Source organism: Leuresthes tenuis, unplaced genomic scaffold, assembly GCF_036924035.1.
Source record: "Leuresthes tenuis unplaced genomic scaffold, fLeuTen1.0.hap1 SCAF_21, whole genome shotgun sequence".
Classification (NCBI taxonomy): domain Eukaryota; kingdom Metazoa; phylum Chordata; class Actinopteri; order Atheriniformes; family Atherinopsidae; genus Leuresthes; species Leuresthes tenuis.
Window position 1 is genome coordinate 15388905 of NW_027325375.1, and position 27850 is coordinate 15416754.

Genomic DNA, 27850 nt, shown 5'->3' on the forward strand with positions numbered 1-27850 from the left:
ATGACTCATAACATCACTGTCACTAAATATTTAGTTATCTGTGGCTTTAAGAAAAAGCTCCGGCATGAAGTGGATTCATGGCAGAATTATTGATTCATCTTGTCAGTAGACTTTTTATTCTCATGAAGCTATTTGTAACATGATGTTCCTTGTCTGTCGGAGCCCGTGGAGCAGTGGAGTTAAAGCACACCCACAGTGCAGAGGATCATTGACATTCAGGAGCTGTAACCATGTGCCCTACTTTCCAGATAAAACCACTGACATGTTAAATGAGGTAGAGGTTAAAGTAATGTCTCCACGCTGTCACAAGACTAAAGGACATGCTGACTCACATGCAACGGAAAGCATTGTCTGCATTTAAATGCCTCCACTGTCTTCTACCGGCTGCCTCTCCATCTATCACATCTAAGAAGGTAAATGTGATTGAATATTGATTGGACTACTAGAGGTTTAGTTTCCATCCATTGTTTGAAAGGACACAAGGAAAGGAGAGTGAAAAAAAACAACTCTCAATTGTTCTGGGAACTCTTCATTCATTTAGTGATCTAAAAATATTACCATGGCATACTTTTCAGGCTCATTCAGACTCCAGAGGGGCAAGAGCACCACTTAATGGACACAAGGACATATGGCAAGAAAAATATTCCATGTTGTATACCTATATTTGTTATAATTCTGTCAAATGTGCCTCATGAAATTAGGACAATTTCATGTCAGACTCTGAAAACCATTTCGACAAACTGAAGACAAATGTTTGAGTTTAAAATTTTTTATTCTCCTCTTTTGAAACAATGGTCTTGTTTGTCACTTTGTAACAAGCATAAATCATCCTGCTCTCAATTTGGTTTTTGAGACTCTCCACACACAGTGGAGGTCTTACGTCAGAGTCACTCGCTCTTTGGCTGTCTTGCTCAAACTCACAAATTTTACGCACACATACACACACGCTGCACTGTTCTCCAGCAAGAAAGGCTTTCACGCAGGATTATGGTGGCACTGTGGAGATATTATATCATAGCAACACCATGGCAACACTGCCTACAGCCGAAACAAAATAACAGCCAAGGCAGTGCCGAGTCAGAGCAAGCTTTAATCTGCTATTGCTTCACTGGGATGGTGAGTGGAAAGTTCACATTTCAGCATATCAATATGATAGGAAGATCCTGAAGAACTGTGATGGCACAGAGAACGCTGCAGATATTTACAGTATAGGCTGTACATGTGTTTAAAATGCAGATACACGGGCACAACCATGCACACACGCTAAATTTCAAACATGCTTCCCAGAAGCAGTGAAATGGTCACATGTCTCAGACATTGTATAACATGACAGCGAAAAAAAATTGAAATAAAACAAAACATATACAGAGATAGAATGACAATCCTAATGTTAAAATGGCACCTCATTCATTTGTATTAGTAATTAGATTAACACAGAAAATAGTGACAGAAAACTAAATCAGCAGTGATATTCAACACAATGTATTCAAAGCATTGGACCCAGTGAGTGTGTCTCCTTTATGTGATTTCTATCCCCCGTGTTGCCATTATTCCGGAAACAATGCACTTTTCACAACACAGTGCTGACATGTATCCATATTGTACTAAAGCTTTTTTTTGTATTATCTGTAAAATGTGGATAAGTGCAGAAGGAGCAAACAATTGTGGATACAATAATCAGGAATAGTCAGGGTTGCTTGTGGGGCTTTTTAAAAAAATCTGATTGTGGGTGAGTCTATTTCTCTTGTTTATTGTATTCAATAAGAAGTCTGAGATGAAAAATAAGGTAAATAGTTTCAATCAGATTTGTTGTGTGTATCCCACACAACAATTATCTAATAATTTGTTGTAATCTTTAATGCAGTTTATGATTGCATATCACTCAGTCGGTTATCACAATGAATAGGTTTGAGATAACCAGTCTGCAATGCCTTCAAATGCTGACTGTTTTTTCTTTCTCTTCTAAATGTTATGTTAAATTCTGTGAATTTGAAAGAATAACCAAAAGCAGTGAATAATAAAAAGAACATCTGTCTACACAACTTCTGTCTTCGAATAATTCAGAGGGCTAGACAGCAATCACATGAAATATTAATAGCTGTTTAAATAAATCCGAATGACTTGTTTCATTGTAAAAAGTGAAAACTAATCACTAGTCACTGAAAAATGGATTGGTAATTTATAATTTATTGTATAAATAAATGTAATGCTTATTAAAGATACATAACAAAATGACACCACAGTTTTTTCCTCTGTGTGTGCTAACTCAGTACAGTATGGCTCAGCACTGGGATAAAACTCTTAAGTCCACTGACTCGATGATTAACCTCGTGGGTCACTGGTTCTCCGGCCCTAGACAAAGTCTGACATTTGGAGCTCAGATCTTGGCTTCTGGGCTCATCTGATTTAAAGGGAGAAAAGAGGAGCGGATCCTCTGGGCTTCATTAACACACAGGTGACCAAATGCCTTGTTGTACCATTCTGGAGATCTTCCCCTGAAACAAGAATAGCAAATAACACACCTTAGTGATTGCAAAGTTGATGAAAGCCTTGACCATGAAAATGCTTGAATTCTGCTCACACCTGAGGTCCACTCTAGAGATGTGCGTGAGTCTGGTCCTCCCCGTCCCACAAAGCTCTAGGAGGTACTGTGACTCCAAAACAACTCCCCTCACAGCTCCAATGCGTGGGCTGTCTTCATGTTCGACAGACACACACACGAGTGCACTAGAGCCTTTACACAGGTCTGTGCGCCATGATCTGCAGAGAAAAGCAATGAGTTTAGTTGGGCTTTTAATGTGGAAATGTGAGACATCCATCCATCCATCCATCATCTGCCGCTTATCCGGGGGTCGGGTCGCGGGGGCAGCAGCTTGAGCAGAGAAACCCAGACGTCTCTGTCCCCGGCCACTTCCTCCAGCTCTTCCGGGGGGACCCTGAGGCGTTCCCAGGCCAGCCGAGAGACATAGTCTCTCCAGCGTGTCCTGGGTCTTCCCCGGGGTCTCCTCCCAGTGGGACGTGCCCGGAACACCTCCCCAGGGAGGCGCCCAGGGGGCATCCTAACCAGATGCCCGAGCCACCTCATCTGACTCCTCTCAATGCGGAGGAGCAGCGGTTCTACTCCGAGCCCCTCCCGGATGACTGAGCTTCTCACCCTATCTCTAAGGGAGAGCCCAGACACCCTGCGGAGGAAACCCATTTTGGCCGCTTGTATTCGCGATCTTGTTCTTTCGGTCACTACCCACAACTCGTGACCATAGGTGAGGATGGGAACGTAGATTGACCAGTAAGTAGAGAGCTTCGCCTTCTGGCTCAGCTCCCTCTTCACAACGACGGGTCGGTGCAGAGCCCGCAACACTGCAGACGCCGCACCGATCCGCCCGTCAATCTCCCGCTCCATTCGTCCCTCACTCGTGAACAAGACCCCGAGATACTTGAACTCCTCCACTTGGGGAAGGATCTCATTCCCGACCCGGAGAGAGCATTCCACCCTTTTCCGGCTGAGAACCATAGTCTCGGATTTGGAGGTGCTGATTCTCATCCCAGCCGCTTCACACTCGGCTGCGAATCGCTCCAGTGAGAGCTGAAGGTCACGGCCTGACGACGCTAACAGAACCACATCATCTGCAAAAAGCAGAGACCCGATTCTGAGGTCGCCAAATCGGACACCCTCAACGCCCTGGCTGCGCCTAGAAATTCTGTCCATAAAAGTTAGGAACAGAATCGGTGACAAAGGGCAGCCCTGACGGAGTCCAACTCTCACCGGAAACGTATCCGACTTACTGCCGGCAATGCGGACCAAACTCTGGCACCGGTCATACAGAGACCGAACGGACCCTATCAAGGGGTCCGGCACTCCATATTCCCGGAGCACCCCCCAAAGGACTCCACGAGGGACACGGTCGAACGCTTTCTCCAAGTCCACAAAACACATGTAGACTGGTTGGGCGAACTCCCATGCACCCTCCAGGATCCTGCCGAGGGTATAGAGCTGGTCCACTGTTCCACGGCCAGGACGAAAGCCACACTGCATCTCCTGAATCCGAGGCTCAATTATCCGACGGATCCTCCTCTCCAATACCCCCGAATAGACCTTACCAGGGAGGCTGAGGAGTGTGATACCCCTATAGTTGGAACACACCCTCCGGTCCCCCTTTTTAAAGAGGGGGACCACCACCCCAATCTGCCAGTCCAGAGGCACTGTCCCCGATGTCCACGCGATGCTGCAGAGGTGTGTCAGCCAAGACAGCCCTACAACATCCAGAGCCTTGAGAAACTCAGGACGGACCTCATCCACCCCCGGGGCCTTACCACCGAGGAGCTTTTTGACCACCTCGGCAACCTCAGCCCCAGAAATGGGAGGCCCCGTCTCCGAGCTCTCCGACTCTGCCTCTTCCGAGCACGTGTTGGTAGGATTGAGGAGTTCCTCGAAGTACTCCCCCCACCGACTCACAACATCCCTAGTTGAGGTCAGCAAAGCCCCGTCCCCACTGTAAACAGTGTTGACTGTGAGCCGCTTCCCCCCCCTGAGACGCCGGATGGTGGACCAGAATCTCTTCGAGGCCGTCCGGAAATCGTTCTCCATGGTCTCACCGAACTCCTCCCAGGCCCGAGTTTTTGCCTCAGCAACCGCCGAAGCCGCAGCCCGTCTGGCCTGTCGGTACCTATCAGCTGCTTCCAGGGTCCCACTGGCCAAAAAGGCCCGATAGGACTCCTTCTTCAGCTTGACGGCTTCCCTCACCACTGGTGTCCACCAGCAGGTTCGAGGGTTGCCGCCACGACAGGCACCGACCACCTTACGGCCACAACTCCGATCAGCTGCCTCGGCAATGGAGTCACGGAACATGGCCCATTCGGACTCAATGTCCCCCACCTCCCCCGGGATATGGTTGAAGCTCTGCCGGAGGTGGGAGTTAAAGCTCCTTCTGACGGGGGATTCTGACAAACGTCTGATCGGCATCCTCCCCCACCAGCGGAGCCAACTCACCACCAGGTGGTGATCAGTTGACAGCTCCGCCCCTCTCTTCACCCGAGTGTCCAGGACATACGGCCGCAAGTCCGATGATACAACCACAAAGTCGATCATCGAACTGCGGCCAAGGGTGTCCTGGTGCCAAGTGCACATATGGACACCCTTATGTCTGAACATGGTGTTCGTTATGGACAGTCCATGACCAGCACAGAAGTCCAACAACATTACACCACTCTGGTTCAGATCGGGGGGGCCGTTCCTCCCAATCACACCCCTCCAGGTCTCACTGTCATTGCCCACGTGAGCATTGAAGTCCCCCAGCAGAACGAGGGAGTCTCCGGTAGGAGCATTCTCCAGTGCCTCCCCCAGAGACTCCAAAAAGGGTGGGTACTCTGAACTGCTGTTTGGCGCATAGGCACAAACAACAGTCAGGACTCGTCCCCCCACCCGAAGGCGGAGGGAGGCTACCCTCTCGTTCACTGGGGTAAACCCCAATGTACTGGCACACAGCCGGGGGGCAATAAGTATGCCCACACCTGCTGTGCGCCTCTCACCACGGGCAACTCCAGAGTGGAAGAGAGTCCAACCCCTCTCAAGAGGACTGGTTCCAGAGCCCAAGCCGTGCGTCGAGGTGAGTCCGACTATATCTAGCCGGAACCGCTCAGCCTCGCGCACCAGCTCCGGCTCCTTCCCCAACAGAGAGGTGACATTCCACGTCCCAAGAGCTAGCTTCAGTAGCCGAGGATCAGACCGCCAAGGCCTCTGCCTTCGGCTGCTACCCAGCTCACATCGCACCCGACCCCCTTGGCCCCTCCCACGGGTGTTGAGCCCGTCGGAAGGGGGACCCACGTCATCATTTCGGGCTATGCCCGACCGAGCCCCATGGGCACAGACCCGGCCACCAGGCGCCCGCTGCCGGGCCCCACCCCCGGGCCTGGCTCCGGGGGGAGGCCCTGGTGTCCCATATCCGGGCAAGGGATCATGAGGTCCAAATTTTTTGTTCATCATAAGGAGTCTTTTGAGCTGTTCTTTGTCTGGTCCCTCATCTAGGATCTGTTTGCCTTGGGTGACCCTACCAGGGGCTTAAAGCCCCGGGCAACATAGCTCCCAGACTCATTGGGGCACGCAAACTCCCCCACCACGATAAGGTGACAGCTCAGGGGGGAGTTTAGTTGGGCTTTTAATGTGGAAATGTGAGACATTTTTTGGTAATTTGGTATTTTAAGCTAAAGCTACCTTAGTACCACATAGTCACAGCTGGGTTGAGGTGCCATGTTGCAGCAGGAATAATGGTACACATCAGTCTGTTTGTCCAGTGTCTCCAGAATCTTTTCCTGTTGTAGTTGAGTCTGCCACAGCGAACGTTCTTTCAGCAGCCGTTGCAGAACCTCAGTGGGAGTTGCCGACACTTCAACACAGACTCGCCACCGTCTTAAAGGGTTACCATCTCCAACCTTAAACACACGCACTTATTAAAATCTACACGCAATAAAAGCAGCACTTTCCTTTGATCTCGTCTTTTTAAGCTCAACATCGAGAGTTAGTCATGCTTCTGCTTTCTGTCTGTGACAGTGTAATGCAAAACATGTGATAACTTGTATTGTAATAACTCTGATCTAAGGTAATATATTGGTAAATATTAAATTAATCTCTGTCTTCTTCTCTTCCCCTCTTTCTCTCCTGCCTCTTATAAAAAATGCTCATAATTTTCTAGAAACTCAATGACCGCCCACCTTTTTAAATGCCAGTTCCGTGTGGTCAGAAGATGAGCGGGACACCCAACCTTTGCTCTTATCTTTGGCCTCTTTCAGCAGACTCTGAATCAGGCCTTCTAGGTGCGCATGATAAGATCCTTCCTCATCCTCTTCTTCCACCTCCTCATCCACTTCCTCCTCGTTAGTCTTACAAAGCTCATCCAGCGGGGGCACCATCAGCTCCGCTTCCATATAGGAGTTACGAGACTGGGTAACCATTTCCTCTGGGATCTGGAGAACAGCCAGAGAAAGTGTGTCACATCAAAACAAAGTGCAGTTACTTGGCATTGCCAGAGTACATACTGAGATGGCAGAGTCTTGAAAGTGTATCATATGTTTAGAACAGTAGAACAGTAGAAAGTATTGCATTATAACTCCAAATTTAGGTTTTAGAGTCCAGATTTACTGAGTCACATTTCCCTTCAATAGATAACTTAGGTTGAGATATGTTAAACAGCTTTATACACTATTGAATAGTTTAATCTCTAGTAATGTATCATATGAAATTACATCACTGTTTGCTTGTTGCACCTTGTCCTGTGAGAAACGAAACGCTTTTTCATAAACTCAAAAATTCAGGGTTTGTTTTCAGCTTTGTGACAATGTCATTTACAGCTAATGTTATAGCTTATTTATCTTAAGAAGTAGAAAATTATTGTCAATGTAGATGGGTTGAATAACAAAGTTACTTAAAATGGGAAAAAACTCAAGCAGAATTACCATGAATTTGTATCATGGTCAGACTTATTGACATCTAATGTCGGCTACCCGCACTGCCTTGTTGGTAATTTTTTTGTGTTTTTAGAAGAATTCCACTATTTTCTGTCGGTGCCGAGGAATCGATCATTCTTTATTGCAGAGAAACTTCATAAACCATATTAAGCTAAAAAAATGTATTGTTATCAAGTCTATTTCTCTTAGGTTTTGACAGAAGCAGAATTCACTGCACTTGCTGACAGCCTCAAGGCAATGACTGTGTACTGTATTAGAAATTAGCTCAAATAAACACAGTTACAAATGGGGCTTATATGTCATATTTATGGATGCAATCATGGATTTCAACACTAATCGCCTTGATCCTGACCTGAAAGAGATGCTGGCATTCTGTGATCATGTGTGCCAAGCCCTGAGTGGCAGCCAGGTTCTCATTCAGGTCTTTCTGATCAGGACGGCCTGTAGTGTATTTCCTTTGGATTGACCTGAAGGAATAGAAATCAGACAGAAAATGCAGAACATGTTAAACCATTTAATCACTAAAAAAAAGGATTACATTTTCATCAGTAGTTTCCATACATGGATACAAAACACCCTTATGTAAACATCACATCAAAAAACAGACAAAAGGGAGGCAGCACTATTAACTGGCATAACTGATGTAAGTGCTGTTACATTATTATATAACTTATTATAACTTTGATTTTGATGATTTCAACACAAACAAAACAAGGAATGAAGCTATTCAATCGATCAGAAAAAGATAGAAAAGATTTTATTTTATAAGTTTTATTTCATTTGAAAAGTAAAAAAAGTTGACTTGTATATAATATAACTACATAAGCGTTGCACTGTGATGTAGTGGTTAGCACTCTTCTTTCACAGTAAGCATGTTCTTCATGTGGATTTTTGGGTTGTCTCTGCATACTACGGCTTCCTCCACAGTCCAAAAAGTTGTATGTTAGGTTAATTAGTGAATTTAAATTGAGCCTAGGAGTGAGTGTAAGTTTGCTTGGCCATGTAATTTTTTTCAAAAAGTGTACCCTTATTAATTCTTTACATTTTCAGTGGGGTTGTCAATTTAATTGTCAATAGAACAATTTAATTTCATTGTTAGGGCTTCTCTTCAAACATTAGTTTATCACTTCGTATGCATACCTTGGTGACAGGGTCTCATGCTTCAGTATACTGAGATGAAAGAGCGATGGTCCCAGACAAACAGCAAGATTCATTGGGGTCATCTGGTTCTCCTCCACTAAGGAAGTAACATCACGTAGGAAGTAAAGCAGCATCTGCAGAACCTCCCTGTTTTCATCTGGCATCAGCAAAATGGCCGCTCTGACAGCCTGCAGTCTCTGTTCCTTTGGAACATCTAATGTGAAAAAAAATGGACAATGAACAAATGGATTAAATAGTAAAATGGAGGTCCTTAACAAATAGCAAAAATCTAGATTTTGTAAATTGTGTTTCTGTAGGAGATACAGTTCAGAATAATTGACATTGTAGTTGCTTGATTACATTTTAATCTTCTCCTTGCTCAGAATATCTGAGAAAATACGTGACCAAAGAAAATGTATTCCTTTATTCAGTTTCACAAACAAGTAACCTAAATTATTAAAACCATTTAAGGTCATCCTCTGAGGCAACTTACACTGGTAAATATGTAGGAAGGTTTCCCCCAGCTTGCTTGTTAGCAGAGGCTCAGGCAGGTCTCTGAAGAACTGTTTGACCATGTCAGCCACATCGTAAGCTGATTGGTCCTCGTAGCTCACAAAGTCAGGGGACAACTCACACTGCTGCCTCAAAGCCTGAATCCTAGACTTCACACCCGATTTGCGGAACAATCCCACCTAAGAGAGGGACGACAGAGGGGAAAGCTCTGGCATTAAAAAGGGATAGACGCAAAAGTTTAGTTGTGTCTTTGCAATTTTAGGTTTGCAATTCTAACAACAAAACTAAGAATTAACAACAAATCAGCAACATGAGAAGGATATGTGCAAATCTAACCCAGTAAAAGCTGTTTACCAACCTGGTCCAAGCAATGCGTTCTGAGGTGGCTGATGGCCTGTTGTATACACAGAGGAAGCGGAAACCCACAACGCTGGACATGGACGATAAGGGGAACACCAAACACACTCTTCTCTTTGTAGTCTGGCACCTTCATGCGCTTCATAAACTTAGGCACAGACCTGGCAGCAATAGACACAAGGCAATTAGGGAAGCGTGTGGGAGAAAGAGTGGTCTGTGCTTTCATTATCTTCCTCTTTATGTACTCCCTAGTCAACAGGATTTCCCTCTTGGGCGTAATAAAAATTAACAGGACTGACTGTTGACAACACAAGGATATGCTCATGTTTGTGGGTCATGGAAAAATTATGTGGGGGAAAAAAATAAACCTAATTTCTGTCCAATGCTTGCATGTCTTACAGTTTTTAAGACATGTATAAAGGTACTGATAAAATATATGGACCTGCTGTTTTAAATCTACACTAGAAATTAAGGGAACTGTCAAAATAACTAATAAAGGCTACTGCAAAGGCTCTCATACAGACAGAACACATTGTGTCTTGCTTAGCTGGAACAGAGGATTAGGGACATTAAGGCAATAAGAAAACAACAACCAATTTCTATTACACTGTTTAATCGTTTATTATGAATTCCCTGAATCATAATCCACAAACAAACAGATTGAGGAACTTTAATATATGCAGCAGTTTGTACCCACCATGTCCAGCCATGTTTATTAGACATTGAGTACTTCTCCATGATGGCAGTGAGGCGGAGCAAAGAAAACTTCTGCAGCAGGCTGAGCTGGCCTGCTGACTGGCTACTGATTTGCAGTGAAGATGCTAGCTGGTTGAGATGATCAGAGGTTCTGAAACTAGGCCATCGCAGACTAAAATGGGTAAAAAAAACAATGTGCAACTTTGATTTGGTCGGTGTAAATATGATATGGTTAAGTTTGGGTCATTTTATTATAGTTTTCAACAGCTTGCTTTCACACCATTATGATTACAGTGGTGGTTATGGCTAAAAATAAACACAACAGGCAGCAACCTTGAAGCCTGAAAAATAAGGCAAGTAAGGAAAAGGATCTCCATTTCTGTACTTCTTCACACTTCTGTGTAACAAGTAAACACACCATTGCATTTTACATCTGTACACAAATTATTGGTAAAAATCAATTTATTATAACCAATCAAACCTAGACAAAACTATAAAAACAAGACACAAGTTGTAATAAACTGTAATTATTCTTTAAACGCCTGAGCAGCAACTCACCGCGGTCTTGTGAGGGAGGCCCCCACTCCAGAGTCCCGCCTCTCCCGACTGGTCCCTGTCGAGTCTGTATCATTTAAGGAGACCCCATCTCTCTCACCTTCACTGGGGGTGGTCCTGCCCTCCCCGTCCTCCTCCCCCTCCCCTATTTCCCCCTCAGGAAGCACACTGCGGCTCCAGTGGTCCACTATCTGCTGCAAACCGCTTACGTGCTGGATAATGTCATCCAGGTGAGGAAACAGGTTGTCCTCTTTCTCTAAATCCAGTAGGTCTCCTGTGCTGGCATACAGGTGGGAGCCCGGCACATTGTCGTAAACACTTGCTCTGCTGCCCCGCGGAGCTCCGGGACAGGGGGGTTTGGATAAAGGTTTACCACACCAGGGTTCATCCAGACCATTTTCAGGTGAAGAAGTCTGGGGGACATTGTTCCTGTCATTTGGGGAAGGTGCCAGGCTTTCAATGGATAGGGCTTTGGGGAAAGTGCCTGGTTTATGGTCTTTGGGGATGTGAATGAGGAGGTTTTCATATGAGTGAAACTGGTTTCTGCCAAGTTGGCTCTGACCTTCAGTTCTCTTACCCTGAGAAGGCAGTTCCATGTCTTCCAAGTATATGCTGCTTCTCTTGCTGGCAGTGCGAGGTTTGGTGCATGCAGGCTCCGGTAGGCTGGGCAACACAGTCTCATTTTTGGGGCTCACACTCAACGTAGGCTGGTCTTTACAGTTCTTGCTTAGAGGGACAGGGGAAGCTTCGCAATCACTTTGGTGGTTGCATTTTGAGTTGTGTTCCAATTGGCTAATGGGAGTGCACTGAAGCATCTGAAGTGCCCGAGGCTCCTCCCCCTGTAACACTGGCCCACTGATGACCAGTGGCGGCCTGCGATTTGAGCTTTTCCGCCTTGTTGATGGTCCCCAGGTGCGCATTATTTCCATTCGACGCAGAAACTCTTTAGCTTTACTCCGCCCTCCTTGCCCATGGCGACTGCTCTTAATTGGTAGGGAGTTATAGTGTGGAAGCTCCCTCGGTGGTTGGTAGGAGGCAGAGAGGGATGCCATTGATATAGAGTCAGGCATTGCAGAGGTAGAGTCTTCACTGTGGAGTGACGAGATTTCTGTGATCTCCTGTTCACTCAGGTCTGTCAGCACACTCTCACTGCTCACCGTGCTGCGAAGACCCTCCCCTTGACCTGTTGGGCTGCTCTCATTAGTGCTGTCCAACAGGAAGTCTTGCAGGCGCGACCATCGTCGACTGCTCCACTCAAATGTCCACCTTTTACTGATAGCCAAAGGATCATCTTCATCAGAATCATCACTCTATGGAAGGACAAATGAAAAAATAAAGTGAAACACACACACAAGTACAAACACACACACACACACACACACACAAAGCCTATGTTAAAGTTAGGTGTATCTTCCGTCTCTGGTTATATATAAAGTTCTTCAGACTAGGCTTGAATTCATTACAAGAACAAATAAAAAAAAATAAATTCACATTGAACAAAAGTTTCTTTTTGGACAAAATCTATCATCGTCAGAACAACAAAGTTAAAATCTAAATAAATGATCAATTATGTGGATCCTAACAAATCATCGATCATATGAATTATAATCGATGTACATCAGCCTTCGTCCTATGGAACCTGAGATAGGCTGATTTTTTTTGTCACAATTTCTACTGCATTTAGTTGTTTGACAGAAAAACAAAAACATTTGCGAATCCCGAATTGTGTATTAACATTCACTTACAGTTTACTGTTTTTACAAAAAGATGGAATGTTAGAACATGTGAAGAGTACCTAGTTCCATTTGAACCACGTTTAGCATCTACATGCAGAATAACTCAACCCGAACCACATTATCTGCGTGTCAAAGTCTGGTTTTGAGAAGTTGATTTATACACTTCAGACCAGAATAATTTATTTGTATGCATTTCAAAAGTCCAGTTTTGGTCGGACTAACACAATAATTTGTTTTTTTTCTAGTGTCACGCAACCTGAGAAACTGTATACACCTGAAAGTACTTTGATTGCACGAATAAACATGAGACTATCTCAACTTTGGACCTGTGGGCTATTTCTGGTCTGCACGTCTGCATTGTGGCTCCTCACAGAGAAGAATCAGAGAAACTAAAAGAACCTGATAGAGAGTCTTCAAGTAGCTGAACAGAAATGAAGAAGGATCGGTGACTACCAAAGAATCAGTTGTAACGGTTCCATCAGAAATCAGGGGGTACAGAATGAGCAATAGTGGCACTAAATAGAGCTGTAGTGGCTGTCCTCCAAACATGACGACACTGACAGTGAGCTATTTGTGCAATCTGGCTCTGCAACAACAGATGAGCAAGCTCTTCAAATTTGGCATAGAGTTTATCAGAAATGTAGGAAATCAGAGATTCTGTGGCAGCTCTGACAGTGCAAAGGACACCGTGTAATGATGAGCATCTGAGAAAAAGCTTGTGTTGCTCTTTTGCTTGCACTTTGGTACAAAACTACAGAATAAACTTGGCTAAAAAGCACCAAAATAAGAGGGGAATACAGGGAATACCCTGTATGTTCAGATTTAGACACATTTAGAGTACTCTAAAGAGAAAGGAGGAGCGACAAAACTCCCTCTAGCAACAAACTGTGTCAAAAGAAGATTGTCTCTGAAGAATGACAGAACATCTCCAAAAAGTTGTGCAACACTGGGACGCTACATGCTACAGATGACTGTCAAAAAAAGAACATCCAAAATATACAAAAAAATACAGCAAATTACTCTTGGTCTATGAATGGTGTACTGGTGTTTGTTGTATTGAGGTTCTGCAGGGGCATGTATTTCTAGTATGATAAAGCTAAACTGTACAAAGAGCAAACACAATGATGTTGAAATTAGAAATAGTGCAGTTACTCTGGAGTGGTAAAACTGTGACTACTTTGACATTCAGGTAAAGATGCATGATTCTTATAACCTATTAGCAAGTTTTAGACATAGCACTTACCTTTCTCTTAGGGTGGCTGACATCAAGTTTCATGGAGGCGCACTTGTTCAAAGTATTCAAACGTCTGCAACACAAATGCACACAGATTCACATGCTGAGGTTAAAGCTGATAGGCTGGATATGTTTTGTTGTTGTTTTTGTGTGTCCTAAACTGTAACACTTCTCACTTTCACTCTATAGTCAAACTCTTCCACCTTTTTTCCTGAGTTCAATCAGTCTAATCTGATTTTTCCTGTTTTTATTTTTCGTTTACAACTCTATCCCTCTCATTGCTCTCTGTCTATCCCTCCCACCCACACTGACTTTCTTCTCCCTCACTCTTTCTTCCTTCTCCCTCACTCTTGAACAGATTCTCGTCCTTCAGAGGTGCATCTTCACCAAAACACATGCGGCTCCTCCCCTCCACTCTGCTCCCTTCTGCCACCCAACTTTACACCCCTCCTGAGAAAAGTTACTGATCCACCCACTGTTTTTGCTCTCTGTAAAGTAGGATGTGAAGAGCAGCTTGCTGAGAGGGTGGTGTCTGTTCAAAGTGAGCCATCAAAAACATGTTTTGGGGCTTGTTAGGTCTGTCATTTGAGAAATGTCAGCCTCTTGCAACACAATAAGAAATCTTGATTTGTTAACACTTAATGTTCTCTGTCCTATCAGAGAAACAGGCAAGCAAACAGCTCAAGTGTTTTATAGCTCCTGAGATGGTTTGATGGTGTCTGATGTCTATTCTCTTGCAATATAGCTGTCAGATGATGCTGATGCCATAATTGCCACACCCTTGGAGAGACAGGGACTGACAGGAAAGCAAGAAAAAGTTAAGATGGGGCAAATATGATGGTGCAGGGAAGGAAAACTTCAATGAGAGGCAAACAGGAGATGTGACAAAGAAAGACCACAGGGGTGTGCAAAGAGACTTAAAACACAACTAAAGCCATACACAGGCACTTACCCCCTCCCCTTTACCCTAACCTATTCACACCCACTGCTGTTTTGCCCCCTGAGGGTCTCTCCTCTTTGAATGGGAGATCAGAACATTCGAGCAAGGAGGGGAGGTGTGAGATCAAAGCCTTGGTGTCTGGGAAGGAGACGTGGATGGGGAGTTCATTAAGGGTAGGGGTCAGACATCTAATGACTAGCATTTAGCAGCGGACTGCAGGGACAAGTCAGTGTACTGAACATGGAAGACTAAAAGAGGAATTTAATGGTGTTGACTGTGCATCGAGGTGGATGACAGAGACAGAGCTCTGTGTGTGTTTAAGGGGTCAATAAAGTCTCCTTACCGACACAGGGGCTCAACCAGATCCCGGTCCAGAAAGTCATGGTCCCTTTTCACTGAGGAAATATCGATTGGAAACTGGGAATCTGTGAGAGAGATACACACAGGGAGAAAAAAAGATAGGTTTGTTACTTAATGACTGACAAAAACAGGAGGCAGTAGTTTTCTCTGCTGGTTAGCTGTTATTGAAGTCTGTGAAGTATATCACAGCTGCTAGCACCACTGTTAACACTCATCGTTTACATCTGAAGTTTACCACACACATACACGCACACATTTTCAACCCCTGAAATAACTTGAATCCCACACAATGCTAAAATGACTCAAGCATTTTATTTTGGTGTTTCTCTGCGTTTGGAGGCAGACTGCAGGCATCATTTGCACCACATTGTCCCATAGCCCAGCATCCACAACCTGACATTACTGGATCTCACAACATTTCCCAGAACAGCAGTCTGTGTGCTGCTACAGAAGGATTTTAAGAGTCTCTTCTTTGATTACTAGGCCCATTTACTGTTTGTTCTTGAAGTGTATGAGACCTGATGATCATCACATGAGCTAACGCCTGCAGGTTTGCAAAACTAGATGGAGAGGAATGGGGATAGAAGTGCAGGATGAAGGAATTTAAGAAATATAAATGCATATTTGTTGTACTCAGATTATTTTTGTTCTTTTTATATATTAAACTGTTGATCTTGTTCTTTTATATCTGTTATTTGTTTCTCTGCATTTTGTTCTTGGTGCATCATCGATCAACCTCTCACCTTTATTGTTGTTTAAAGACCAAATAAAAAAGTAAAAACAAAAAGGTTTTTAAAAAAGAATAGAAATGGAGTAAAAGTAGGAAATTATTATTAGTTTTTGCTTATGTATGATGAAAAAAGATGAATGAGCTTAAGTATGAGGAAAAAGGTGGGATACAGAAGGGAGAATTAGAAGCTATGAGAGTCCCAGTGGTGATAACAAGGCCTTTCCCATGACCCCTCCCTTTGGACAGGAACTGAAGCCTGGAAATAGAACGCAACGGCCCAGATGACGGGGATGGGGAGATGGAGGGATGGCAGGAGAAGAGAAAGAAACATAGATGATGGAAAAATAAGGCAGAGAGAGAAAACTAACTGAGGATAGAGAATAAACAAAGGGGGTAAGAGGAAGGAGTAAGTCTTTGAGTGAAACAATGCAGCTTTATAAAAGTTGGCCACTTTGTGCACGTGTGTGTATGTGTGCGCTACCTTCATACAGCTGAGCGTACTGTGGAAATCCTGCCGCTCGAAGCCAATCACAAGCCTCCTTAGCCTCAATCTCTGCAAGGCAACAAAAATAAGACACATGTTTAATCCACACATACACATACAGATTTGTTTGGGCCTTCATTGATTGATCGGAAAAGTGAAATTCATTTTCAGGTTCTTGTATACTCATCATTACTGCATCACTGAATCATTTACTTTTCAGCAGAGAATTACAATGAAACAAGTTAAAGACGTACAAAAGTACATAACATCACATTGTGTTTGTGTTTGTTATCCCTAAGAGAACATTTACAGGATACAAGAAAGGAACATCTCAAAGATGCATTTTTCCTCTGGGAAATCACTGGAATGATGAGTCTGAAAAAAACTGGCAATCAGCCAGAGAGGGAGGAATAATGTCTTAAGGACATAGGAAACATAATTTAACTTAAAATACTATACTCACAAATGATATCCACACAGACATACTAGCAGTCAGCTCTCAGCTGTAAATGGGTAAATGTAACAGGCCTTACACATGGCACCGCAACGATTAGGCACTGCTGCCAGCACCATGAGACATTTTACAGGCTTTTGTTTTACTACCTTTTTCCACTAGCATATGTATTGCACATACTGCTAAACTGGCAGCTCTGATGTTTGTGTGTGTGTATGTGCGTGTGCACATTTTCTTTATGAGCAGACACTTATTAAACTGCTCTGAGCCGCTCTTTGTGCTGACAAAGACATCTGAATGAACTGGTGCCAGGGATCACATACGTTTTAAACAGCAAGGTAGAAGACTATGACATACACATGCACTCATAAAGACTGAATTAATTACATAAATTAAATCTTGTGTAGAGGCCATTGCAGGACATATCTGAACAGTCAAATACATTCTAAACTTTCAAACAAAGTTGCTTCATGTAAATACAATGTATCAATCTACAGTCGCTGCTCTCATTTCGTGCCTCTTTAAACCCCCCCACTCATTCACCCTCACTTGTTTAGAGGTGCTGGCATTGAATGGGAGAGGCACCGCAGAAACAAAGTTCAACAGGGCAATAAAAAATCTTGTTCCTCACCATCACAGAGGAAATTACACTGTCACCACAATCCTGCAATTACATCCCTCTTCCAACATTCTTTGCATAACTCTTCTTTCTAAATCACATAAGACACAACTTGAGGGAAGATTTTGAAAAATAGATTTTTTTTTTCTGAAGCATTCTGAAAATAGACTGACTGGAAAGGGGATTTCCACTGAGAAGCATTTCAACCAAGCATTTAATCATCAAAACTTACTGGAAGTCCTCATGGTGAGGGGGATGACATGCGCCTAAATCTCCTTTGCTCGGACTGAAGCTTTCTCTCCATCCAGTGGTACCTCCATTCACTACGGTGCAGCTTTCCATCAAGTGACAACGATTCAGTACTTTCTTCCTTGCTGCCTCTCCAAACCTTGTGTTTACAGCTCTGCCTCCCTCTTCTAGCCTGCCCCATGCAGGTTTTCTCTTCCCTCTAATTTTCTCCTCAACCTCTTTTCTCCTTTTTCATCTTTGTTAGGATCCACATAAAATATCTCTCTATTTTTACAACTCTTCTCCGCTGAATCTGGCTTCTTTCTTCTTCATTCACTTAACTGTCAAACTCGTTCTTGCTATCTTCAGCTAAATGTCACCTTTTCCTTATTTTAACCTTGGTATCTTTAATCTCTCTTATCTTTACAAACCCTGTCTTTCTCACCAACAAAATTACTACCTTACCTATTTCTCGTAATTTGGTCCCTTCTGCATCTTTCACTGACACCTCCTCATCCTTTCTCCCAATTTACTCCTACAAGAAAGTCCACATCTTCTTTGTCATTACCAGAACTACCATTTCATCACATCCAGACAGGAAATGGCTCATTTTAGCTGTTGTTTGCATCAGCTAGACCAGCGAGGTCACAGGGTGACAACCGCTGAAAGCTTGCATAAGCCACCTGAGCCCAAGGAGGTTAGCAAGGAGACTTTGGCCTCTGCTTCGTTCTGGTGAACCAGAACAATGGATGAGAGAATCCAGTGCACACATGCATACTACATGGACTTTTAAGACAGCCCAGATGTTCCCCCCAATGAGTCAGAGAACGCAAAAATGGATGAGACAGTCACACAGTCAGGGTGGGGAGTTGAGATGGACAGACACTGTGGGAAAACCACAGAGAGGAAGACATACCACACCAGCTGTTTATTTACTGAATGTGAGATTGTAAGATTGTTTGACTGTTAATAGAAACAAGGTTTTAAACAAATGCCAATGCAGATGAAGAGCAGGAGACACTACAAGAAAAAGAAGCAGGAAATCCTCAATATTCCTCCATGCCACAAAAAAGAACGCATTACCGAGTCATGTTGTTTCAGCTGACATGATCCACTGTCATAGAGAAGATTGGTGCTTTCATTTATTTGAGTTGCATACAAACTTGTGGCAGCAGCTCCTGAAAATAGTCCAGAGATTCAATAAATATTCTTACCTATGTTTGTAGAAAACTGCATAACAATCCCTATCAACGACATCAGTTTCTTATTTTGACACTTTAGATTCATCATTTGTCTTTTAAGACAGCGTGAGGAGGACTTTTTTGTTTGTTTTCATTGAATTTATTGTGAACACATTGGATTAAAAAGCTTGTTAAAAAAAAATGGCATGCTTCATTGTTGTGTTTGTGCTAGTGTAAGTGCCAATGTGTTTGTACACGTGGAGGAAAAGCTCCTGTCAGTGTGAGAACAATGCACTTCTTTTCATCTGTGCAGAATTTAATCAAGAGATTAATTAGTACATAAGCATGTCATAAGTAGGCAACAAAACACCACAATGCACACAGTCAGACAGCTAATCCAAGCTCCCCACTGTGCTTTTTCTCTCTGTTTCATGTCACTGCAGTCCTGCTGTGGAGAAAATGTGATAACAGGCGGCAAGCCACTAGAACTACAGACGAGAGGGCAAACATATGGTATGTGTGTGAGGGTTTGTGCGTTTGACTATGTTGGTATATGAATTTGGGCATCCATGTGTGGGACAAAGAGGGTGCAAGGTAATTGATTACATTACATGGCTGCCAGCAGTGTTACATAATAAACACAATACAAGCTCCCCCAGTGTCCTCACAGTCTTTTTTTAATGAAAGTTTGCCTCAGTTTTCTCTGCCTTTCATTTCCTGCCTTTTATCTGCTGCCTCTAACCTTAAGTATCTGACAGACTTCTCTGTGTTATGTCTGCCTACTACTGGGTCTCAAGGACCCTAAAGAGCCTTGCGTGACATCATTTCCTGCTCTGAATTTCCCAGAGCGGCATGCAAGCTAAGAACAGAAGCAGCAGGAAGTTCCTGGGCTTTACACGTCAGTGGGACTCAGATGGGACAATTGTTAGAAGGTGGTGCAATAATGGATATGAGCAGTAACAGAGAGATGGTCAAGAAAGTACTAAATCCCATGTAATTGTTCATTATGATGAGAATCTGGTCAAAATCAGTGAGAATTCCTGAAGAGACAAATAACATGGATAAGGGATTATGAAGACTACGAGCAGTCATCGACTACACACACACACACACACACACTCTTACACACACAAACAGGCTGTCTGGAAAGGAGCCATATTCCCACATATGCTAAAGCACTTAGTCCTTCATGTTGAAAGGTCAAAAAAGTAGTGAAGAAGACAGAAGAGGAGTGTCAGGAGAGGAAAGAGGCAGGGAGGGATGTTAAAGAGGAGTATGCCTGTCCTATCTCATGCGGTTCATCTGTGATGATGTCCTGCCCTCAGGAATGTACTGTAAAATAGAATCAATACTGACATGAAATCAGTGCAAGTTGAGGCATAGAGCCTACTGTGTACAGATGGCAGAGGACTGCAGGGTTCAGATAGACCAAATAGATGCATAATATGAGAAAAAAGGAATGAAAGTTAGCAACTGGCTAGAATGACTGACAACACTACAGCTATAGCAAGCGTCCCAAGCCTGGATTTGTATGAGATAGGATGAGACAAGCCAATATGAAGGTCATCAAGTTGTCTGTTTGGTTATACCAATTTTCTTCCAGTAGAGGGTGTTAAAAGAAAAGTGTTGCATTGCAGCATTGCACTCAAATCAAATCAAATTATGGCATGTCTTCAGGGTCAGGTTGCGTGAAAGGCTCTGGTGTCTTTCCCAACTTATCCACCTAGTGTTTACCGACAACTAAATTCCTAGAGAAAGCCGTCAGTTTTAACAGACAGATGTGCTTTGGCAAAGTAACAGGAGTAGTGGCTAGTTTAACAGTGAGTAATTAGATGTCTGACCCCTACCCTTAATGAACACACTTAAAAAAGATTTCATATTTCTGTAAAAAATTTACAAAAGAAGACAACCCAAAGGATTATCTGTTTAAATGAGTGGTGACACATTTCTAAATAATAGATCAAATATTAGTGAGGAAGAAATAAAATCATTTTGGTCATACGTGATGTGCAACACTGTTTCTATGTTTCAAAATGAATAAGAATTATGAGAACGAGTCATAGAGAAACGACTCAATGAACACAGTGAGCTGCATGCTATGCAGAGCTGAGGGGAGCTACAGACTGCAGACTGCTAATTCACAACCATCTTTCAATTTCTGTCATATTATCCAAGCCCTGCAGTCCTCAGTCATCAGAGCAAAGGAGGCTCTGTGCCTAAACCTGTGCTGATTTCATGCCAATATTGACATCAAGTGCCAATTTCATGCCTTGTAAATGTAGTGACAAGCATTAAATGTTTCAACATTTCAGCATAAACTGTGAATAATATTATTGAAAGATTCAGAGAACAGAGTATACAGGTTTTTGAGCAACATATGCCTCCATCCAGATGTTGACTTTTGCAGGGAAGACCTTGCTTATTTCAGTAGGACAGTGTCAAACCACATTCTGCACATAAACGGCAGCAAACCTCTATTGTAAAAGAGTGCTGAAGAGGCCAGCCTGCAGAGCATGAGGGACATTTTGAAATGAAAATTACCCCAAATTTCTAAGCATACCAAGCAAATTCCTTATTACCAGTTAGTCTCCTCACCTCCCAAATGCATACAGAGTGTTATTAAAAGGAGATAGGATTCAACAAAGATGTAAACATGCTATACAACATTTGTTAAATATGTTGCTGGCATCAAATCAAACAAGAGTATATGCTAAAGAAATACTTCTCAGTTTAAACATGTAATATGTTCTTTGTACTATTTTTGTGTATTTTCTTTTTTTGTGTGTTAAATTTAGGGTTTTATTGATGTGCAAATCGTTATATTAAATTGTTTTTTACATTTAAAACATTATCCCAACTTTTTTGGAAAAGGGTTGCAGAAAAACCATATAGTTTAATAAATAAATAAATGTACCTGAAGATATACCTCGTAACATTTAGCTTGTATTAAGTATCTTATTCAGGTATTTGTTTGGTTGGTCACTGACCTTTTTTGTCTCAATCGACCACCTACCTACAAATGGAAAAGCTATGGGGACTTGGTTTAATTATGATTAAAGGAGGAAAGGGTGTACAAGCGCAAGAATCAGGGAGTGGAAGTAAAATAAGACACATCATCACCCAGCACAGGCAGAAACATGCTTCCCAAGCTACATTCCTGTCATATCTCTGCTTGACACATTCAGTATTTGCCTCTTGGAGAATAATTCATCATCAAGGGATGATGACACAGAAAGCTGATCTTGACACGATTCTATTCCTTCTTCAAGTCAATCAGCTGACATGGAATCTTGGAACAGAAAATAACACAAACGCCCCTGTAACAAATCTCAGAATACAACGAGGAGTAACTCGCAGTCTACAATAAACACAGAGTACACAGCTGAAAGCCTCTGCTGTGTCTGTGTTGTTCTGTCAGATATTCTGTTAAGTCTTTGAGAAACAAGAGTCATATGACAGGAAGTTAAGGAAGTGACCAGTCGAATAGGTGGAACACAGACAAAAACAATAACACTTTAGCCCTCTAGGGTTTGTTATGACTTCCTTTCAGATTTATGAAAGCCATCTTTGGTGTAAAAGTGGCTCCATATGTCCAATTTAATGAATCCAATCCTAACATTCTGAGGGTTGTACACTATTGCCATGGTGGGATAGATGTAATATTGAAAAAATCCTAAACAAGGGGAACAGGATCTCACATGAAGAGGCTCTTATCAGAAACTTCCTTCCCAAAATCTAAGATTACATCAAAGCTTACATTGTTTGAATCTACAGTCAACACTCTGTTATCTGTCTCTGAATAGACAGAACAGATGACGAGTTACTTGAGTTCAGACACAAGAGAAAAGAGAACTTTAGGGGAAAACACTAAAAACTCAAAAAATGTCTTCCTTATATACTGAGAAATCATCCAGCCCATCTGGTCAAATTTAAATCAGCTATGAAAGCAAATAAACACAGATTTCACACAAAAATTCTCAACAGCTCAGAGATTCATCAAAACTTTGCTACAACTCTCTGTTTCTCTACCTTGTGCAAGCCTTCTCAGCAGCTGCTGGCGGGCAATGATGCGTGAGAGACGCAGGGCCGAGCGCCGCTGAGGCGTGTCTCCCAGCCTCAGGTAATATTCCTGCCCATCAGTTGTCATGGCCTCAAGACAAGTGCTCTCACTGGTGCAGTCACTATCGCTCTCACAGCTGTTGCTGTCCTCTTCAGCAGTTTGATCCACGCTACTGTCCATAACAATATCGATTTCCTTACTCCCGCTGTATGTAAGTTCGGCACATTTCACGCTGCCCTCACTGCAGATGGCAGCACGCTCTACAACGTCCCTTGTATTGTCCGCACTGTCAGCAGTGGTTAAACTCACTGGGTGTGTAAGTTGTCCAGTATTGGCAGTGCAGATAGCATCCTCCCCTTTGGCAGTTTCTGTTACAATAACTCTGTTCAGAGTAGGGTTTACTGTCTCCTCATTCCCTGCAGAATTTGCCCCGTCTGCACCTTCACAGTGTGCTGAGGCAGCCACACTGCCCATGTTCACTGCAGCACTCACGTCACCCATGGTGTAGTCTACAGCCTCCATGACATATAAGCCTCAGAAACCTGTAAGTCTTCCTCACTCTTGCTCTGTTGACTTGTTGTGCGAGCACTCCTCGTGAATTCCTGCCTCTAACATGCCCTCACTGGAAGCCGCCCACCTGCCTCCTCCTTCAAGCTCTCAACAATCTAACAAAAACACAAGCATCATCACACCACCTGACTCAGATGACAGTCCTTGTTCTCTCCACCCACATTTTGCTCACTAGAGATGGAAGGAAGATGAACTCACAAACATTTGCTTCCACAAGGACTTGCCTTTGGTCATGTGAACAGCAGCCAATGGCCCGAATGCTTGGGGGAACACTGCCCTGCTTCCTGAAGCTCTGCCAAATAAACTATTTAGTACATGACCCTGGCATATGTGGATATGTGTGACTGAGAAGGATATATCTGAGACGAGTGGGGATAGGCCTGGATTAAAACCATGGTCTCAAGAGCCACAGCCCAACATGAAATAAGGAAGGAGCAGAACAATAGAGAGCATGTGGGCGTGTGATGTGGTGCTGAGGAATGTATGTAGGAGCAAAACTGTTGTTTCTTCTGCTGAGTGGGACTGTAATGGCATGGAGAAATTAACTTGACATCTACATATAGGTCATTGTAGTTGTAAAATCTAAAATCTGATTAGATTTGATCACACTGCCCCCTTGAGGAAATCAAGGAGAACATTGTCACAACTATTTCTCAAGGGAAAAGCATGATTTTGTTTTGTTTTGTTTTGTTTAATTGATTTTCAAACCTTCAAGCTTTCAAAATAGACTAACAAGAGCAAACAAGCCAAAAATACTGAGTGAACTCTCCTGCTGATCCAGCGCACGTCAGGCTGGCAAAGTAATGTAATATCAAGCCAAATAGATGTGTGTGACTGGAGGGGTGCAGGGCGTAGTAAGCTGCCAGTAATATAATATCCATCACTCGTGCAAAGTTAGAACAGGCCACGACAAGACAGAGAACCAAACCAGATATGAAAATTATTGAAACTTTACTTTGTGCTACAGAAAAAATGTATGAAATATTTTGTTTCAAACATTCAAAAATGTAAAAAGAGCACAATGACAACATTTTGGTAAGTGTAATAAACTTTTAAGACAAAGTTGTATACATACTATCATAACCCAAAACTTGAATTAAAACTGTTGTTACTCAAAACTTTACTACTAGTTTTGATAATCTCATTTATCATTACATAGGATTAGCTCTTTAAGCAAATCATGTCATGCGTTTGAATCCTGGTCAAAATGCATAACTCTGAGAGTGTGTTTAGGGCCTAACATGTTTTTAACTGCCACATATTTAAAAACTTTCATTCAACTTTCGACATTTGTCACCTTTTAGTGCATACTTGCAATGAATATCTGCAACCAACAAACTATAGTTCAATGATACCATCACACTGATACAGAAGACAAAAAGAGACTAAAGGTGTCATCATTAGACAAGACTTCCAGGTCTTACACTTTCTTAAGAAGTGATTCAAAAGATGACATAAATGAAAAAGCTCAGAGCTTCAGTGTCAAGGCATTTCCAAACTTCCACTTGATACTGGACTACAGCCCTAGCATCTTGGATCAAAAAATACGCAACCAAAACCAAACTCTAACTTAAAGCCCCTCAGTAACACAAGGGTTCTCAATCATTGCCCTTCATCCTGTAGATTTAAAGCTAGTGGCCACAAGGCTCCACATGACCTCAGAGAAGATAAAAAAGAATGATTGATAAATCACGCCCTGGACGCAGCTACGCAGTATATCCATTGATTTCTACATGCATCTAGATGAGCGTTTTTAGTGCAGCAGTGAAAGACAGTTTCGAAAGAATAACACCTAACTGGGAAGAGATTATTAAAGATAAAGCTCTTTGTGTACGTAAATCCCTTTATCCCTGTCTATGCTTTCTAACAAACTAACACATACACAAAAATAAATACTCACACCAGATGAACTAAAAGCCAGAAATCCCAAATGGAGATGAAAACCCCACCCCCACCACTAATCCAAAAATCGGTAGAATTACAACCAAATCCGGGTCTTATTGTATACTGTCAGTTTTCACACAGACACACACACATTCACAAATACACTGACAAATGGAACCCCGAAAAAATATTGAATTCACTTGAACTTTGGTATATCACTTTGGGAGCCTGAGGTTTACAACTGAAAGTGTGAAATATTCTTGCAAATCCATCTCCAGCATTGCTTGAACTGGATTTTATTTGGACTGTATCTGATCATCAATATGATTTTGTACAGGAGTGCACTTTTTATTTGCGTTTGCACGTTATACACAATTTTCTATCACAGTTAGCTGAATTTGATTTAAAGGGGCTTAGGGCACCAGAATAAAATGTACTCAACAAAATGTGCGATCGGATGGCCGTGAATAAAATAAACAGCTTCAAACTGAAAACATTTGACTGACCTGGATATTTCATTGCCCTGACTGATTCACAGTGTGGAAAATGCACTGCTGAATACCAGCATAACTGTAAGGCCAGATGTGCACATTTTAAGGATTCCCCATCTCCAAATCTGATCCAAACAGATGTGAACTGTGTGCCTCTGAGCTGATGGGTTAAGCAGGGGGACGACGGGAGGGGTGGTGGGTCTGAGGGGCCTTAGGGCTCTTGCTAGAGGACAGGATGGAGGGGTGAAAAATGAGGGAAAAGAGGATTATAGTGGCAGCAGGTGTCCTCTATTGCTCCAACTGACTGATTTTAGTCTCCTATTAATTCTTATATTACTAATTATTAACACAATCATTATCCCTTAAATAATTATAATAATGACAGTATTAGAAATTATCCTTCAAGCAATGCTGAAAATGATCTTCAGCACAGCTTCAGAGTACTTTTGCTGGTCATGCATGTCACCTCTTGCTCTGGAGCTCGCCTGACATACCCACTGACTCTGACAGTTATCTGTGGTGCTTTGGTTGGTTGTGAATGTGGGAATGTTAGTCTTTTCATTTGTTTAAGTGGCGCACATCTCTGTAATCACATTAAACCGAGGAGACAGCTGCAGCTACCTCTCTCCTTCACTCTCCACTCGCCTTTTCTCACATTTCCTCCGCTTCCTCCCTCTCTGACGCACAGCTGAGCCAGAGTCTGCGCATCCAGGCCACTGTAAATACAGAGCAAACCGTCTGACCCTTCAAACTTGGTGCAATAGCGCGCACACAAGAGTATCTGACTCCATGCGTATAGGCTATGAAATCCAAAATATTGACAGAGCCACCTCACAGGAGTAATAATTAAAAAGTCAACCAGCCTCCGGATTAGAACAACAAAACTGAATGCTTGGCATCTGAATGCCCCGCTGGACTGCTTTCCACACCACATGCCTGTGCTGTTTTGAGCACTAAATTTGACAATGACCTTCCCAAAATAATCGGGGAGCGCGCTGCGCATGACGTTATAGGCGCACGACCCATTCGCAGCAGCCTACACAGACAGGAGATAGCTTAAACTTTTGTCCTCGATATCCTCTTCATATTAAATGTCCATATTAACTGTGCATCGCAGAAGGTAAATATAAATATGAGGCGAACGATGTCCAACTATAACTAAACATATAAATGCTATGCAGTGAGAAATCAATTTCCAAATAATAAAAAAGGCTTCATGTAATATTTAAAAACACTAGATAATGCTTGATGTTGCAGTTCTATAGCTGTTGCTGCTAATCATCCTACAATTCATACATCTAGGCTATACGGATTCATTCCGTATTCATGCATTCCGTATATCAAACTAAGTGTCACTTCCATTTTTGGCGCTCTGACCTGCGAGTCGTCTCTCCCGGACATTTCTCCACAACAGATCCCAAGCCTTGGACGTGGAGTCCCGCAGCTGCTCACTGATCGACCGCCGCAGCTGTAGCTTATTGGCAGACTTTCGCTGGGTTGTCATTGCGGTGCTGCCGGACGCATATTCTCCGACTAAAACCAGCGCTCGGGCAGCCCACGATTTCTCTTCAATCTCCTGTATTCCACAGTGAAACGCTCCGACTGGGACAGCGCGCCCCTGTTGCTGAGTCTGGCTGCCGCAATAGTCGTCACCGCTTCACCTGGTATAGGCTACAGCTCCTCTCGTGCTGCGTCACTGTCCTGCACCAGCAGAGGTAGCGGATGAGGTCCTACTGGCAGGATTTGGACCCACAAAATATACCCTGATTTAACTCATCGAGCATTTCTGTCCTTCCCTACCCTACTCATCCGCTGTCGTTTCTAGGGCGAGGGTGTAGTAATGTTCCAACACAACTTCTGCATGTGAGGACAGTGCCAGATGTGAGAGGCGGTTTCCCCCTCCCCAAGTGTAAGACTCTCTCTCAAATACACACACTCACCAAACCTACATGTTCTCCACAGCACAAACCCACCCACTCACCCAAACAAGGATCCCTTTCAATCCCCCTGATATGTAGCCTACTAATAACACTCAGTCATGACACACATATGCACACAACTCCCAACTGAGTTGTGTATCCAGAACAAGCTTCACTTATGTCTACTCATTCAAGTCTCAAATCACACATGTTGGGCTTCATTACTAAGTGACTTAATTAG

General features: G+C 43.0%; 1 protein-coding gene across 3 annotated transcripts; it reads right to left on the reverse strand.

Annotated features, from left to right (window-relative positions):
* Positions 1-781: 781 nt before the first annotated feature.
* Positions 782-27574, reverse strand: stard13a (StAR related lipid transfer domain containing 13a). Of its 3 annotated transcripts, none has more exons than XM_072374968.1 (14): positions 27068-27574; positions 16201-16272; positions 14973-15054; positions 13699-13762; positions 10723-12029; positions 10166-10336; positions 9470-9629; positions 9092-9290; positions 8599-8812; positions 7811-7925; positions 6706-6957; positions 6209-6426; positions 2584-2760; positions 782-2495 (listed from the first exon to the last, which is right to left on the reverse strand). In XM_072374968.1, exons 1-14 carry the CDS (start codon positions 27192-27194, stop codon positions 2378-2380), a joined length of 3276 nt encoding a protein of 1091 aa, XP_072231069.1. In that variant the 5' UTR covers positions 27195-27574; the 3' UTR covers positions 782-2377. The 3 variants fall into 3 exon arrangements, with proteins under 3 accessions (XP_072231069.1, XP_072231068.1, XP_072231070.1); XM_072374967.1 differs by lacking the exon at positions 27068-27574 and adding an exon at positions 22715-23383; XM_072374969.1 differs by lacking the exon at positions 27068-27574 and adding an exon at positions 17509-17610.
* Between the last annotated feature and the right edge of the window lie 276 nt (positions 27575-27850).

Coding starts and splice junctions, on each gene's coding strand:
- stard13a (XM_072374967.1), bottom strand. CDS start 23,267: ATGGAGGCTGTAGACTACACCATGGGTGACGTGAGTGCTGCAGTGAAC. Junction 9,291..9,469: donor GAACGCATTGCTTGGACCAG/GTTGGTAAACAG, acceptor TCCCTCTCTTAG/GTGGGATTGTTCCGCAAATC. Junction 7,926..8,598: donor CATGAGACCCTGTCACCAAG/GTATGCATACGA, acceptor CTATTCCTTCAG/GTCAATCCAAAGGAAATACA.